General features: G+C 39.0%; 2 protein-coding genes across 8 annotated transcripts in view; one reads left to right on the top strand and one right to left on the bottom strand.

The window, feature by feature from the left end:
• The window catches only part of ARFIP1 (ADP ribosylation factor interacting protein 1), a 102,026-nt gene extending 97,134 nt beyond the window's left edge, over positions 1–4,892 (bottom strand). Inside the window, exons 1-2 of one of the 6 annotated variants that reach the window (XM_059373905.1) lie at positions 4,337–4,424; positions 2,008–2,146 (exon numbers count right to left, since the gene is read on the bottom strand). Coding sequence is in view for 1 of the 6 variants with exons in the window: in XM_059373877.1 (XP_059229860.1) it covers positions 4,337–4,816 (480 nt within the window). In the remaining 5 variants the exon portion in view is untranslated. Of the gene's footprint in view, positions 1–2,007; positions 2,147–4,201 lie in introns of all 6 variants that reach the window. The other 5 variants (XM_059373895.1, XM_059373886.1, XM_059373877.1 and 2 more) reach the window with 5 other exon arrangements.
• On the top strand, positions 4,769–14,565 carry TIGD4 (tigger transposable element derived 4). 2 transcript variants are annotated; one of them, XM_059373933.1, is made up of 2 exons: positions 4,769–4,856; positions 11,784–14,565. In XM_059373933.1, the coding sequence occupies exon 2, from the start codon at positions 12,243–12,245 to the stop codon at positions 13,776–13,778; it is 1,536 nt and encodes a 511-aa protein (XP_059229916.1). In that variant the 5' UTR covers positions 4,769–4,856; positions 11,784–12,242; the 3' UTR covers positions 13,779–14,565. The 2 variants fall into 2 exon arrangements, with proteins under 2 accessions (XP_059229916.1, XP_059229906.1); XM_059373923.1 differs by lacking the exon at positions 4,769–4,856 and adding an exon at positions 4,867–4,954.
• The last annotated feature ends 2,758 nt before the right edge of the window (positions 14,566–17,323 follow it).

Raw genomic sequence — 17,323 nt, 5'->3', positions numbered from 1 at the left:
TTACCTACTTGATATGACTGCAGTAGAACTAAGAATAAAATGGAGTATAAAAAAAACTGGTGTAAGATGAAAGTATGAAAGTGCTTTGTAAATTATTAGATGCTAAATAAACAAAAGGTATTAAACAAAGAGTAACATATTCCTCTTCTCCAAAGCAAAGCTTTCCAACTGGTGTGCCAAGAATGAATTATAGATGTGCTGAAATACTGACCCCTCCCTCAGCCTTCAGGGAGCCAGGAGAGCCAGGCTATAATCTGCCCTATAAGTAAATCATTTCCACCATGATGTAGAAAAGTCTGGAAACCTTGTTCTAAAATACTATCTCGGGGCGCCTGGGTGGCTCAGTGGATTAAAGCCTCTGCCTTCGGCTCAGGTCATGAACTCAGGGTCCTGGGATTGAGCCCCACATCGGGCTCTCTGCTCAGCAGGGAGCCTGCTTCCTCCTCTCTCTCTCTGCCTACTTTTTTTTTTTTTTTTAAAGATTTTATTTATTTATTTGACGGAGAGAGATCACAAGTAGGTAGAGAGGCAGGCAGAGAGAGAGAGGAGGAGGAAACAGGCTCCCTGCCGAGCAGAGAGCCCGATGCGGGACTCGATCCCAGGACCCTGAGATCATGACCTGAGCCGAAGGCAGCTGCTTAACCCACTGAGCCACCCAGGCGCCCTCTCTCTGCCTACTTGTCATCTCTGTCTGTCAAATAAATAAATAAAATCTTTAAAAAAAAAATACTATCTCATGCTAGCAGAAATGAGTGGGTCAACTGACTCCTCTGGATATTTAGGCCTCATCACCAACTCCACTGTTTTCATGATCCTGCTTCAAAAACTGCATCACAGTTCCCTAAAAGATCAAAGATCAAGTCTGAATATCAAGGAGATATTAGTCCAAGCTATCACAGATATACAAAAAATAAAAAATAAAAACTTAGATGAGAATATGGCAAAGATCTTTGCCATATTTTCACACAAAAGATTTGAGCTATTTCCAGCAACACCCTAAGACACAGGTTTAGAAATCATGAAGAAGAGAAGAATAAAAAACATAAGAAAGAGAAAAGGAATAACGGAAAGAGAAATATATATATATACTTCTGTAGACAATAGCTGAGAATCCGCAATAGCTATTCAGTGGTTTCCATGGCTGACTAAAGCTAGTAGACCAAAGATAACAAGATTATTTTCAGATTCTTTTGTTTTATAGTCTTTTTCATATACCCTAGAACTAATGCTGTTGCATATCTGACTTTCAGACTGTCATGGTCCCTAAGTCATCACCTTTCATATTATGTGGAATAGCACTTTCTACTCTGTATATACATAGTTAGTTCTTTCATCCATAGCCATATTTTAGCTTAAATTTCCTGTTGAGGGGCACCCAGGTAGCTCAGTCAGATAAGCATCTGACTCTTAGTTTCTGCTCCGGTCCTAATCTCAGGATTGTGAGATGGAGGTTCAAGTTGGACTCCACGTTCATCCTGGAGTCTGCTTGGGATTTTCTCTCCCTCTGGTCCTCTCTCTCTCTAAAAATAAACAAATGAATCTTAAAAAAAAAAATTCCCTGCTGAATTTATTTCTTCCTTCATCCTGAGTTTATTCCCTACTCCAATCCAAATTTATCATTCTTGGATGTATTTATACCTCCAGACTCTTACAAAGCCAAGTTTATTACTTAAAATATTTTTCTCACTTTCCACTCCTCATGGCATAATACACCACACACTCAACATACCCACAGATTTATATCCATCCCCATGGGAAAATCCTATCAAATAAACATTCCATAGACTTTTGCCCAGTTCATTTCTTTCTGTCATAACTTTTAGGTATGACATTCAAAAAGGTGTTCATCTCCTGAAGATTAATAAGGGAAAAGATCTTCTTTTCTTAACAGTTGATAGGAAGTAAGGTGAGATACCCCCAAGTCATGCCAAAAATGACATAAAGAAAATACAGTAGAAGCAATCTAGAGTAGTACTTTAAGATCTCAGTCTGAAGCAAACAACCTACATTCAATCCTGGATCCACCAGTGTGCTCTTGAGCAGATTACTTTGGCTTCAGTTAATCACTTAGTTTTAGTTTCTTCATCTATAAAATGGAGATTTTAGCCATCTTACAAAGTTGCTGTGAGGATTAGATGAGAGAGTCCTGTAAAACATTTAGCATAATGCCTGGTACACAGTAAGCAAACAAATGTTATTTGTTGGTATAGTGTCAGATATAACCTACCTGCTGACTTTGTTATAAGCTTAGGAAGAAACAAATTCAGCATAATCTACTCTTTATAAAGTTATGTTTTCTGCTCCCCCAACTGACGCTAGATTACAGGAAAATAATTCTGTGAGCAGAAGAATCTCTTCAGAAGAGCAGAAGAATGACTCTTCACAAACTATGATAACCTGCATAGGTCTCTTCAAGTTCTAACATTCTATGAAACAAGTATCAAACATTTAGAACTTCAACCCTCAACTGGTAAACACTTCCCAACCAAATTAGTAAGTTAAGTTTGGAGGGATACTAACTTACTCACATGAAAGAACAACCATTAAAACACCTAATACAGAGAAGGAAAGGAGATGACAAGCAGCAACATACCAAAAATTTAAGAACTACACTACTGAAACATCTTTTTTGCGATTCCTAGCAAAGCCAAAGTCTCAAGGGAAAACAAGAAAATGAAAGCAAAGGACAACCGAAATTTAAATTTTTTATTCTGAACTGTACCTAGCAGGTTGGTGGTATCTAATATGTATTAAATAATAATATAAACACATTAATTTATAAATCCATTGGATCTCCACAGCATCGGCCACAGCCACAAATAGTTATCCCTAAAAAGAAACCTCAAAACCACAAATCAGGAACTAAATAAGTGGGCAGTCTTGCTTCCTTCTCTAGGTCTAGAAAAAATTTAGAAACACGGACATTTTGAAGCAGTTAAGAGATTTCAGCATAAAGTTAGAATCTCTGCATTCTACTCTCCCAATACAAGCTATTTAGTTTATAAAAATAAAAGCTCCACAAAAAAAAGTTGTCATTAACTTGAACAAGACCCTAGGTATGATTTTTAATCTATCTGGAGGATTTGTATCTCCTTTGAGGATCTGATTTTTGTTAATGGACATTCTCCCCCAACTCCCCCTGCCCATGCACTCAAAATTCTGTGTATTATTTCAGGGATGGGGATGAGGAGACCCCTGAACGTTATGGACTCCTAGACTCTGGGCCCCAAAGGCATAAACCAGGATTAAGGCAAACGCACTTATTAATTTGAAAAGGAATGAAAGTAACTAATGCAGAGATTTTCACTCAAAAAATAAAATTAGAAATATTTTCTATTTTCTCAGATAAGGAGTGTTAGAGTGGTCAGGAGAGGGTGTTGGTCATGTTGAGCAAGGAAAACAAAAAAGAACCGAGTTAGAGAAATTCCGTACTTTAGGAAAAAACAAAAGGGAGGAGACAGAAATCCTAAAAGGGGATGGCTTGAGGATCTGCAGGAAGTGTAAACTATAAACTTTTTGAGATCAAAGGGTTCAGGAGGGAGATAAAAACAAAAGAAAGGAAGCAATAAAGTAAAAGGGAAAGGCGTCTAGAAACTGTTCTTTACAAAAACAAACAAAAAAACCTCTTTCCTTTTCCTAGACACGTAAACAGTAACTTGGCAAAAAGGAGCCGACTAGAAGACGACAGCACGACTTCCTTCCCAAACTCCAGCATTCCTTGGCCGTCCTCAGGCTTGGGACGTTTCTTAGGAAGGCTCCTCCCTGCACCACTGCCCCGTGAACCTCTTGGAGGGACTATCACCATCTCCATTCCTCCCACTGCGGGAGAGAGGAAGTAGGGGATGCAGAGGGCGCAGGAGGGTTTAAAAAAAAAAAAAAAAGACTGGACATCAAACCTGAAGGTGGCCCACTCCGAGAGACTTAGTCGAGAAAGACCTGGATCCCGCCACCCCTTTTCCCATCCAATGCATGCAAGGAGAGAGAGTGCAACCTTGCAAGGGCCAGTCCTCCCTCTTCACCGGCTGCTTCGGGACACAGGGGGTTGGGGCAGAAACGAAAGGCCGAATACTTGGGCAGATACGGCACAGCCTAGGGACAGAAGTGTCTAGTGAAAGTCCGGAATGGCAAGCTCCAGAAGCAACGTGTCCGCCCCCGAACTAGCCCGCCGCGTCCCTTCCCTGCGGACCGGCTCCGCCCTCACCTGTCTGTGGGGAACTTGGCAGCTCTCACGTCGAGGATTATCCCTGCCGCTGCTCTCGGGAATCGCCTCAAACCTGGCACCAAGCGAGCGGAAACGCAACCTGGGCCTTTTCTTTCTTCCCCTCCCCCCACGCACCTCGGATCCTCGGGGGCGGGGAGCAACTGCAGCTGTCACAGCCTCACACTGACCAACCGCCGAGGACACTCGGACAGGCTGCCTCTCCTGCCGGCCTGCAGCACCAACACTGCGAGCAGCGGAGCCGGAAGTGAGGAGACCGGAAGTAGCGTGTCCTTGGCCCTGGACGGCCCCTCTCTCTCTCAATCTGGCCCGGCCCAGCCGCATCTCGATGGTGCCAGCGCGCCTCCCCAGAGGCCTCCTCCGCCCCTCTCCTGGAGGCTGGCCCCGCCCCTCCCGCTGCGGCCCTAGCAACCACATCCGGGGCTCAGCGGGTGCTGTTGCCCGGGTAATTTTCTGGCTGCGGCCGATCACAGAGGGGTGTGCACCCGGGTCCCGGTGCACCTGCCAGAGCCGGGAGCTTGCAGAAGGGCGAGCTGGCCTGGTCTTGAGTGGTCGGAGGTCTCCTGGAGCCCTCAGCATCCCTTCTTTCTCACTCATACACCCCAGCTTCACGCGTTAGGCGTCCCCCCAGCAGACGGTGAGCCGGTGGCGGGAGGGTGGAGATGGACGTAACTCGCCGCCACGCATATCACAGGAGAGCCGAAGCTTTCTCAGCTGCGGGAGAGCGCGTAGAAGGTTGTTTCAGCCCCGCGGGGAGTGGAGGGTGGCGGGAATGCGGGGTTAAGGGAACAGAGGGGATGCGGGCGCCTCACCCTCTCTTCCCCCGTGTCTGGAGCGCGCCCCTCCGGCCACGTCACTCACGCCCACCCCCTTCAGGAAGACCAGACCTCCAAGCCTGGCTTCCCTGACTTCTTGACTTGCTGTCTTTGTAATCACTCTGCCCTGCTCGCTCGCCGACGGTGGACCCCTTATACTTTTCGTTCCTGCTCCTGTTTCTTTATCCAGATAACTGAGTTCCGCTTGATCTGCTCGCCCTATTCCTTCTTAGGTAGATCACTGCGCTATCTACAGAAACCGCCAAGAAATCCTTTCTCTCTGAGCCCTTTGTAGTTTACTAAGTTGAGACCCAGCCTGTGCTGTGGATACTCTCCTTACTCCCGGCGCTGAATGGAGGGAATGTATTGCTGCACAGTGGTAATAGGCATACCTTAAGCTTATTTGCATAGGGTACCTACAGTTGTCTATCCACATCTCTCATCAAGGTTCTGAGCTGTTTTTCGTTTGAAAGCCTTGCATGCTCATTTTTTCACTTGTAGAAATGCGAAGGATAACAGTGCATTCCGTGGGATTTACTCTTCTTTAGACTGTACTTCTCACCTGCTTTTGTTGTATTAGCTGATGAGACATTTTTAAAGGCTCAGTGCCCAAAGGCAGACCTTTGCCTTTACAAATTCTAGGGAGTTTCAGAATAGTGAATCATATATCCCTGTGCAAATATCTTCCCCATATCCGTGAATAGGAAATACCCGTGCTGACACAAATGTTTCAAAAGTAAATAACATTATTTATCAGCTGAGATCTCCAGGAGACTTCCTCTGTCAAAAACAGTATTGAAGTCTCAAAACATGAATCTGTGTACAAAGGACCCTCATCTTAAGTGTCTCTGTCCTTAACAAAAAGAGCAAAGGTATATCACTCAAACTGTAAATGTATATCACTCAAACCATAACTTCAGTTCTATAGCCTACTGTGGACTTTTTTCCTGTTCAAAGCCATCCTGTTAGTCTTCTCAATTACAAGAAAAGGATCCCAATCTAGAATAATTACTGCTCTTATTGCATAGGAACAGAATGGCATTTAATAGCTAAGTTCAAGTAATCTTAGTTTCAGAAGGGTAATTAGGAAGAGGAGCATGGCAGTGCTCAGTGGTGCCTGAATGATCTGTACTTAACTGTTTGAGTTGGCTGGCACCTTAAGGATTCCTGCCAAGCGTCTTTTGAGTTCAGGAATGCTTAGCTTCATTAGTATAACTGTTAATTATTAAGACTCAGAGGTGTTTCTTAAATTGGAAAGGTGGACACTTGCTTTCATTATTTGTCCTTAGCTGGATAGTTTCTTTGGCAGGTGCCAATGTTTTTGATAGAGATTCAGATGGATTCCAAACTGTTTGGAACTCACGCTAATTTCTGTTTGGCGAAGGGGCCGTTAATCATGTTAGGTACTCCAGTCCAGTGTGATTCCGGTACTGCACGTGACTGCTCTTCCTACATAGTGCAAGGCTCCACACAGGATTAGTCTTCCCATGATTTCTGCTGCCCCAAGGGAAATTAGAATGTAAGTTGGCTGGAAGAAAACACTGAAAGCTACTTCAGCTGATGATGGAAGACTGTGAAATTCTACGTAATTTATTTTGGAAAAAGGAAACAGTAGCTGGTATTTTTTTTTTTTTTATTTGGAGGAAATTTTTGATGCTGACAGAAAGACCTTATTTTAAATCTAACCCTACTTAGATGGAGATCTTTCTTTCTTTCTTTCTTTCTTTCCCCTCTTTCTTTTTTCTTTGCCCTAGAGTTTGGGGAATTCTACCTGCTCATTCTCTTTAGGAGAATAGAAGATTACTTCTTTTCTCTAAATTGGCATCTATGTTTGGAGAGGTAAGGAAAAAGGTAATAGTTGTCTGCTCTGTATGTTTATGACATGGGTATTATCTACTAATGTACCTTTGTACTGTTACTGGCTATTATTCAGCTTTTGAAAAATCAGATGCCATTTATTCACTTGGCTTGTAGGAAACCTGTATTTCATTTATTGACCACAAGTGAAGGGGGACAACAGGTTAGAGCATATTATTCCTTTCTGAATGAATTAAATGTGCACACAACCTTTTTTCTTCACTTTAGATGTTGAGTACTGTATGCTGCATATAAATATATTTCCTCAAGAGAAAAAAAAGGTGCTACCTTCAGATCTTTTCTAGGGGAATTCTGGTATTGTCACAATAATTTTATCACTCTCCATTATCAGGTCCCTTTTCATGGAGATATATTTAATTAATGATTGCACAGTGTAATTCTCTGGAAACAGAGGATTAGAGGACAGCGATAAATGGAACATCTAAAGAAGTCTGTGAATAGTAGTCTGAGTGGAGCATAAGAGTAGTAATTACTTTAACTGCAAAGAGAAAAATACTGAAGTATTTCATAATTCCATTATCTAGAATTAATATGCAACATTTTATCAGTTTTTTTCTATGCATTTATATTTTTTCTACATTTATTTAAGAAACTGTTACTTAGAACTGACTGCTGGACATGAAGCACTGTAGGAATAGCCATCAGCCCCTACACTCATGTAACTTATAGTATACGCTAGTTTCGTTGGCATACAGTTTCACATTTTGCTTTTTTCACTTAAAATATTATGGAATTTCCTTCATATCATTAAATATTCTCCTTCAGTGGCTCAGTATTATATAGTAATTTATTTACTTAGTCCTTTTTATACATTTCAGTTCTTTCCTGTTTGGTCTGTAATTATAAAACAACAATGTGAGGAATATTGTTGTATGGTAAAATTCTAAGATGACTTCCGATGATTCTCACTTTGTATAATTCCCTCCCATATGAACATGATAGGACATCATTCTCATCATGTTATATTACATGCACAAGGGATTTTTGCAGCTATAATCAGTTGATTTTAAATTAATCAAAAGGGAGATGATTGGGATGGGCCTAAACTGATACGGGAGCCTTTTACGAGCAGGAAGTTTTCTGCTGCTGTGGTTGCAGCAATGAAGGCAGAGAGATGCAAAACATAAGAGAGATTTGACAGGAGGAAAGTTCTCTATTGCCGAAATGCAAAGGGCCAGAGTCAAGGACCCGAACCAGGAGCTGAGATCAGTCTCTGCTGACGACCAGCAAAAAACTCAGGGACCTCAGTTCTCCAGCCACAAGAAGCTGAATTCTGCAAATAACCTGAATGAACTTGCAAGCAGATTCTTCCCCAGAGCCTCCAGATAAGAGTTCCATTTGACTAACATCTCGATTTCTGCCTGGCGGGATCCTAAGCAGAGCATCCGGTTGAGCTCACCTGGACTTCTGGCCTGCAGAACTGTGAGATAATAGATGGGTATTGTTTTAAGCTACTAAATGCAGTGATAGATCATGAATACATGTGTAAGCCAGGTTCTTTTTATATTTGTAATTATTTGTTGGGGATAAAATTCTAGGTGTGAACTTGTTCAGTGAAAGTTACCCATATTGTTAAGGTTTTTGTATCATATTACCAATTTGCCCTTCATAAGCTTTGTACCAATTTATATACCTCCTCACAAACTATGTTATAACATTCTGGCAAATGCTAGGTACGCCATTCTGATAGGCAAAAACAAAACAAAACAAAACAAAAAACGAAAAAGGATCTCCTGTTTTGAAAGAAGATTTACATTTCTCTTGTTACCAGTAGAACTGACTATTGTTTTCCTGGCGTTCACTTGATAGGTCTTTTTTAGTGACTTGCCTTTTCTTATTCTTTAGTTGGCTTTACCATTGACATAGAAGAAATAGCATCTAACGTGTATTCCAATATTTCTCTGTTGTAACATTTTCAAAGAGTAGAATGATTGATGATCTTAATTGAGAGAATGGGTACTTCTGAGAAATATCACCTCCTGCCATTACTCCCTGCAAGAAATACCTCTGACATTATACTGTGGGAGCATGGAAAATGTTAGCTTCATTGATTAAAGAGTATTGATGCCTTGTTCTTTTTTAGGGAAAAAGTCTGGCTTGTCTGGTTTTTCATTAGGCATGTGGTTGTTTTGGGAATAAAGATGTATTTTATGTTACCATGGAAAATTGTAGGTTTCACTACTGTTTTGGAAGGAAATATATGCTGTTAACTCTCAGAAAACAACTAATATCTTCCTAAATAAACATATCATCATTTTCAATTTGATCAAGATAATCACTAATCTCTGTGTATATTATTTTGCTTTATTTGGGAGGGGATATGGGAGGATATTCAAGTGACTTTTTCTGTAATCCTCATTATTTGAGGTGATAGGGTTTATTTCTGAGAAATGATGAAATAAAGCAGAAGGCAAAAAAGAAGGAAGGAAGAAAAGAAGAAGGGAAAGAACAGAAGACCAAAGGAAGAGAGAAGTTGGGAGAGTCCCTTTTTCCCTTAGAGCATAGTTTTGCATGGTTTTCTCTTAAAAAATTTGTTCTTGGGGCGCCTGGGTGGCTCAGTGGGTTAAGCCGCTGCCTTCGGCTCAGGTCATGATCTCAGGGTCCTGGGATGGAGCCCCGCATCAGGCTCTCTGCTCAGCGGGAACCTGCTTCCCCCTCTCTCTCTGCCTACTTGTGGTCTTTCTCTGTCCAATAAAAGTAAATAAAATTAAAAAAAAAAAATTGTTCTTGCTACCTCAATTTCTGAAGGTTGGTATCTTCCTAATAAGAGTGAGATATTTTAAAATGTTTATTTGAAGTAATTGTAGATTTATAGAAAATTACAGAAAAATGTGCGGAGAGGTCCCATACATGAGAAAGGGTTTTGTTGTTGTTGTTGTTGTTTATTTTTTAGTTGAATGATCAAAGCTTATTTATTTAGAAAGGTCAGCCCACTTAGCAGTGGGATACGGTTGCTATTTGTGTTCACAGAATTCATAAAGGCCTATTCTATTCTTTTGTAGAGGCTTGATATTGTTTCTGTTTTGTTTTGGGTTTTGTTGTTGTTGTCTGTTGTTGTTGTTTGGTTTTGTTTCATTAGGTTCAGATAGGCGTTGAAAATGCTGCCTCGGTTTGACTTGGTGCTGGGGACATAGAGTGTGTAACTATTATCAGAGGAGGCCACTAATACAGTGAAAAGAATGGTAGACTTTACATTACAAAGCCTGGATTCTGGGCTGCACTCAACCACATTATAACTATATGAGCTTTGAAATTCAGTTTTATCTTCTTCCTGAGTTGTTCGGAATACAGAAAATAAAGGTGTTTAGAAACTAAAGCCCTGGGCTATTGTAATTATTATTAGTACTTTTGTACAGTAACAGCAGGAAACTCCTTTACCAGTTGTAATTCCTATGATAAAAATTACTTTTTTTAGACAACAAAGGCAGAGGAATTTTGACAAAAAGTCTTGCCCAAAAATTTTGTGCAAAAAATGCACATGACATCTTGAAACCTGGCAGGACAGAGTGAAAAAACCTGAGGGACATTGTGCTCATACTATTTCACACAGTAGTAACACCTGCTCATCAAATTAGCTTGTTACTTTGGCCCGCGGTAGGCCCTGAGCCTGTAGACTCTTGTAGGGTAGATGCCACCTGGGAAAGTAGGGGCAAGCCTGTCTAGGTCCGTGACTGACTGTTCTCACAGTACTGTTTGATTTATGAGAATCCCTGCTTTCGGTATATATTTCAGTGGGATTCTTACTTCTGTTTGCAAGTAGGATTTTGAAAAATCTTTGAATTAAAAGGATCAACACAGCCACGGGGGCATTAGAGAGAGAGTAATGACGGTATCATCACCAAACATTCATGGAACACTTTGTAAGGGGCCAAGCGCTGTGCTGAGTGCTTTCCACTCACTTGTTGAATCTCCTTGAATGCGCGATAACCCTGTGAAGTAGGGACTGTAGTTACACCTGTTTTACAAATAAGGAAGCTGAAGCCTCATATGGTTAAGTAAACCACCCAGGATCACGTAAGTTTAATTGGCAGAATCACTTGTCAACTCAGGTGTGTCTGACACCAAAGCCCATACCCTTCCCGTATAATAAGCCCTTTACTTTACAGATAGGGAAGGAGAGGTCCTGAGATGTTAAGATCCGTGGTCACTTTCCTTCTTACTCTGGTCTGGGTCTTTTTCTGGATTATAGCCTCTTAACCATTTGCTTGTTCCTCTACATGTTGTTGCTTATTTCTGGCCTCTGTGCATCTGGCCAATGTGTCAAGCTGGTCCAAAGTTACAAGGTTTGTAAGCGTTTAGATAAAACAATATTTAGATTTTTAAAATTTGTAATGGAATCACTTGATTGGATTTTTAGTGAACGCTTTTCTACCCGATTCCTATAAAGGGGACGCTGTCTCCCATGTGCTATTAAAAGTTGAACCTTGTGACTACTGTCTGTGTTTTTCTTTTAGAGAAGTCAGAGGGGGCAGTTGTGACTTCATGTGAAAAATAGCCACCAAAGATCTATCCAGCATCATTTTTAGTTCTTTAATTTTGGTAAGCGCCCATTTTTAAAACAGATTAAATTTGCCTGAATTATTTCAGGAGTATATATTACAAAGCACTTGAAAGCAAGTGAGAATTCAAAAGCACAGAGCAGAGCTAGAGGGCTTTTTACAGAGGCCCTTTAGGAGGTAAGCATTTCTCATGGAAGCTTTGGTTATTACATTCGCAGAAACATGTTCTGATTCTTTTCATTATTATCAAAAGCATAACTAATTAGTATAAATTTTTTTTATATTCAATTGGCACATCGTTCCTAAAATAGCTTTCTCTTTTCTTCTTTTCTTTTCATTCATTCTTTCTTTTTTTTTTTTTCTATTTTCAAGAGGCAGAAGATATACCCTCCAGTCCTAGAAGGATTCTACCACTTTCTTCTCCACCCTGAAGAGGCTTGGAAATTAATGGGTAACAGTTTGCGTGAAAATTACTGAATGCGTTTGCTTCTTATCTCAGAGGCCTTCTGCGGAGAATTAATAGGAGGTTGAATGCGCGCATGGATAAAATGGATCATCTTAAAGGATTGAAGTTCCAAAAATATATCAGCAGGACTGGACAGGTTTGACATAATGAGATTTCTATTTTAGCTTGACTTCTGGAGCACTGAATAAACTATAAACTGAGCCGCACATGTCCTGGGAAGGAAGTTTCTCTTTTAAAATGCTCTAGCTGTGTGTAACATTTTTCTTATTCAGGACCTTTGAAAATACATTTACTTACTGATTTTTAGAAATTTAAAGAAACAGCCACCAGCAAGACAAACGATCTCTGCATAAGCACTGGCAGAGATGGCAGAAGCTTCAGAGGATGCCTCAGCCCTGCCCGTGACAGTGAAGAAAAAGAAAAGTTTATCCATTGAAGAAAAGATCGACATCATCAATGCAGTAGAAAGTGGCAAGAAAAAGGCAGAAATTGCAGCTGAATATGGAATAAAGAAAAATTCATTGTCTTCTATTATGAAGAATAAAGACAAAGTTCTAGAAGCCTTTGAATCTCTGAGATTTGATCCGAAGAGAAAAAGACTGAGAACTGCTTTTTACACAGATCTGGAAGAAGCATTAATGAGGTGGTATCGAATTGCTCAGTGTCTGAATGTGCCAGTTAATGGTCCAATGTTGCGTCTAAAAGCTAATGATTTTGCCCAGAAACTGGGACATAATGATTTTAAGTGCAGTAATGGATGGCTGGATCGCTTTAAATCTAGGTATGGTTTAGTATTCAGAGCTCAACCCGTAGAAGCTACGGGTGTACCAGTAGACCCTTCAACTGTCTGGCATCAAAATGTACTTCCTTATTATTTAAATGATTATCATCCTAAAAACGTTTTCAATATAAAAGAGACTGGGCTGCTTTATCGAATGTTGCCTACAAATACATTTGCATTTAAAGGAGAGACATGCTCCATCGGAAAGTTATGCAAAGACAGAATAACGCTGGTGGTTGGGACAAACATGGATGGCTCAGAGAAACTTCCTTTGCTTATCATTGGAAAAAACAGAAATCCACATTGTTTCAAAGGTATAAAATCATTGCCTGTGTGTTATGAAGCTAACAAAATGGCATGGATGACCTCAGACATATTTGAACAATGGATGCGGAAGCTTGATGAGAAATTTCAAGCCCAGCAACGAAGAGTGGTGATTTTTGTTGATTCTTTTCCTTCACATCCAGAGGTAAAGAACCTAAAGTCCATTGAGTTAGCATTCTTTCCATCATGTTTATCTTCCAAATTTATAGCAATGAAACAAGGTGTTATTAAAAGCCTTAAAATAAAATATCGACATTGTCTTATCAAGAAATTTTTAAGCTCTGTTGAAGGCAGCAAAGAATTTACATTTTCCCTACTAGATGCAGTTGATACTTTGCACCTTTGTTGGAGGGCTGTAACCCCAGAGACTATTGTTAAGAGCTATGAAGAGGCAGGATTCAAATCTCAAAAGGGAGAAAGTGACAAGACCAATGCAGAGACAGACGCTGGTCTTGATTTGGTTGCCCATGCTCAGGCAGCAGGCGTGGAATTTCCTGAAGGTTTATCTATAGAAGAGTATGCTGCCCTTGATGATGATTTGGAGACATGTGAAGCTGCACCAGAAACTGACTCGGTATGGACCGAAGAAAGTCACTCAGAGGAAACTGGATTTTATACTTCTGATGAAGAGGATGATGGTGGTTCTCTAGGAACTGAACTCCCTTTGCCATCAAAAAATGAGGCATTAACTGCTTTAGATACTCTTAAAAATTTTCTTAGAAGTCAAGATATAAATGATGAGCTTCATAATTCTTTAGCAGACCTTGAAATTTTTATTAACTCATCATCTAAATAATTATTTGTGGTACAATATCTGAAGAGTAATAGTTTTTCCTGATGTATTTTACTCTACGAGGTATATAAAGGGAAAATACCACTTAAACATTAAAAAAAAAGAAGAAGAAAAGTTTGGTTTAATTGCATATGTCTTTGACCTGAATAGCAAAGTTCCTTAGGTAGATTAAATAATGAGTAAGTCAATGAAAAATATGAATTTCAATTTAGCAAGGTTTGGGGGAGTATAAAATGTATTTCAGAGGCCTTGTACTTGAAATACCTGATATAAATGTCAAAAATAAAGACCTCTTCAGCTATTTGATTCATACAGGTTGAATTGGTGATTGCAATTTTCTTTAAGTGCAGATCATGTTCTGGAATATTTTAATTTATCTACCTCATCTTAGAAATAAAAAATCTATTACTTAGATATTTATTTTTATAATGACATATATTCTAGCCTTGTATCAAGTATTAATTTTAAATTATTTTTCTTGTAACTAGCTTATCTTGCTAAGAAGAAATTATGAAGAAGTACTGAAATTAAAATCTGGCCCAATTATACACCAAAGTGATTAAAAATATATGTCTCACTACTTTCTAGTTACTTCTGTAGAAGGTCAAATGAAAGATGATGACCTTATCAGATGCTTTTTGTCATCTATAACCAAATGATTTGGATTCTTCCTAAATATTTGTATGTATATGTGTGTGTTTAGTAGAATAATCTATTACTGAAACATTTATGAACTCATAATATTTTAATTATAATATTTTAATAACATTAGTCTTAAAAAGTATATATGAAGACATATGAAGTTACTAGAAAAGAAAGTGTTTTATGTGGTTCTGAGTTTTCTAATTTTAACAGATGAAACTTTTAATCTATCATTTTCTTTTCTTGATTTTACTGAATTTTATTTTCAGGGAAAACAGTATCTTTTCAGCATATTTTGATATATTTAATATTTTTTTCTTTCAAATTCAATGGCTAACATATTGAATTTAATTTCTGTCTGAGGAAGTTTTGTCTACAGAGTATTTTAAAATATTGTGTGGAAATTATTTACTCTCCGTCCATAAAATAGCCTTTAAAAGTAGAAAAATAGAACGTGTCAGACTTTTCTGTTGTGAAATTTTAAATGGCATACTTATTTAAGTATTACATATAATTTAGGGTACACTTTGAGAAGTATTTTGAAAAAGTGTAAAATGTTATGTGGATTATTTTTATTATGAATTATTAGTCTGCAAAAAAAACACATTTGGAAGGAAATACTTATAGAAAGTATTTTTATTTTCCATTGTTGATTTATTCAGCTTTTGAGATCTAGTAATAGCAAGCCTTAAAAAATATTCAAATTAAGAAAATTTCCTGTAGATCATAATATAGATTACTTAAGTTAATCAAAAGGATTTTAATTAATGATTTAATTTAAAGTTTTAGTGTAGTTGAACTGTGGCCCTGAATCATGGATCTTAATCTCTCTGAAGAGCCCCAGCTGTAGCTACAGCATCTGGCCTGTGTTGAGCCTTTAGTAATTCTTTTCTCTTTGTTTCTCAACTCCATACCGTTTTGATATCAAATATTTTTATTTAATCATTCCAGATTCTGCTTTTATAGATGAGGAAATTGAAACCTGAAAAAATAATTTGGTTAAAATCTCAGAACCAAAACCAAAATGCAGTAGTTCCCTGTCACCTAGTCCTTGTGTTTCTATCACCACACTGCTTCTTTTCTATACTCCATTAAAAAAAAAAAAAATGCTGTTGTTTTTTCCCCTTGAGTTTAGAGGCCTGAGGGTGAAAAAGTTCAGAGAATTTGCTGAATCTATGTTGATAGCTCTGTTCCCAAGATCTCTCCTGAGAACACTGTTACTAATACAACACTTGGACTTTCTGGCTTGGTAATTCTGTACCACTGTAACACAGAGGTTCCAGTGGAGTTCTAAGGAAAATATTTGAAACAACTTGAATATGCCCAAAGTGCTGAAAGTACCTACTGGTTTTTCTCCTATATGACCTGATTCATTTTTCATTTCTGGGGTATAATAAATCTAAAAGGGGTAAAATTAGACAAGGCTCTTATAAAGAATAAGAAAAAGATGCCTGCAGATTTAAATTTAAACTTTAAGTTGTTAATGTTGTATACTTTTCTTTAAAGTTTTTTAAAACTTTTTAATATTTATTTGACAGACAGAGATCACAAGTAGGCAGAGAGGCAGACAGAGAGAAAGGAGGGAGCAGGGTCCCCACCCATCAGAGAGCCCGATGCGTGGCTTGATCCCAGGACCCTAGGATCATGACCTGAGCCGAAGGCAGAGGCTTAACCCACTGAGCCACCCACACACCCCAATGTTGTATACTTTTTTGTGTAGTTTACAAGCTATATAAATTTAAACAATTTTCAGAACAAAAAAAACTTTTTAAGTGAATCTTTTTTTTTTTCTTCAAGATTTTATTTATTTCTTTGACAGAGAGAGAGATCACAAGTAGGCAGAGAGACTGGTGGGGGACGGGGGGGGTGCGGAAGCAGACTCTGTGCTGAGCAGAGAGCCCGATGCAGGGCTCTGTCCCAGGACCCTGAGATCATGACTTGAGCTGAAGGCAGAGGCTTAACCCACTGAGCCACCCAGGCACAAAATTTTTAAATTTTTAAAAACAAAAATTTTTAAAGTCACTTTTCCTAGAACAGACAATCACGGCATACCTGAATCCTGATTTATCTTCTCCACACACAGTTAATACAAAGCTGGGACTAAATGTCACTTGTCTTTTCAGAAAAGAACTTCACTTAACAATTCACCTGCTTTTCACTTAAATGCATTATTTTCATTGTTCTTGCCATTCTAAATTTCTACGGTTGCAACAATGTTTTCCCTTCTGTCTACTTCAACAAACAACAAATCTTATATTGAATTTGGGACATTGATTCACTTCACTATTGAAAGGTTTGATTCAGGATAGAGTAGGACAATGAATAAACCAAGACCTGAGGGTTTCATGTTGCCTGCCTGACTTCTCATTTGGACCTAAGGTCGAATGTAAAACCTCCCACTTACAGTATACAAAGCAGAATGATTGGGAGGAGGAGAAGAATAGGGGAGGAGAACTGAAGAAGAGCTTTCCGAGCAAACACCTCAGATGTGGAGAGAAGCCCTTTTCAATCATTGACTCATTAGGGACCCAGTAGAGACTGACAGAGAGAGATTTGTTCCTTAGCGGAGGTAGCACCCATATCTGCCAACGGATTCACAGTTCAATGGTGGTCTGGATCTTTGGGGATACCTAGAGCTACCTAGGTAAGTACAGCATGACATAAGGCAGTCAAAAAGCTACACTAATTGCTGAGAATTCCTACTGCCAGAGGAGAGAACTAGGTTGGGGACCATGGTTTGCACACAGTAAGTTCTCAGAAAAAAAATTCATTCAGTGGAATAAATTAAATCTAGCTCTAGTTATATGCTACCTTGCAAAAGACATTTCAATTCTCTTAAATCTCAGTTTGTACTATCCATAAAATGAGACTGACACGTCATTTGAATTTATTTTGTGGATGAAAGA

This window comes from Mustela nigripes, chromosome 1, assembly GCF_022355385.1.
Source record: "Mustela nigripes isolate SB6536 chromosome 1, MUSNIG.SB6536, whole genome shotgun sequence".
NCBI classification, from domain to species: domain Eukaryota; kingdom Metazoa; phylum Chordata; class Mammalia; order Carnivora; family Mustelidae; genus Mustela; species Mustela nigripes.
The sequence above is the reverse complement of the archived record's forward strand: the minus strand, read 5'-3'. Positions and strand labels throughout refer to the sequence as shown.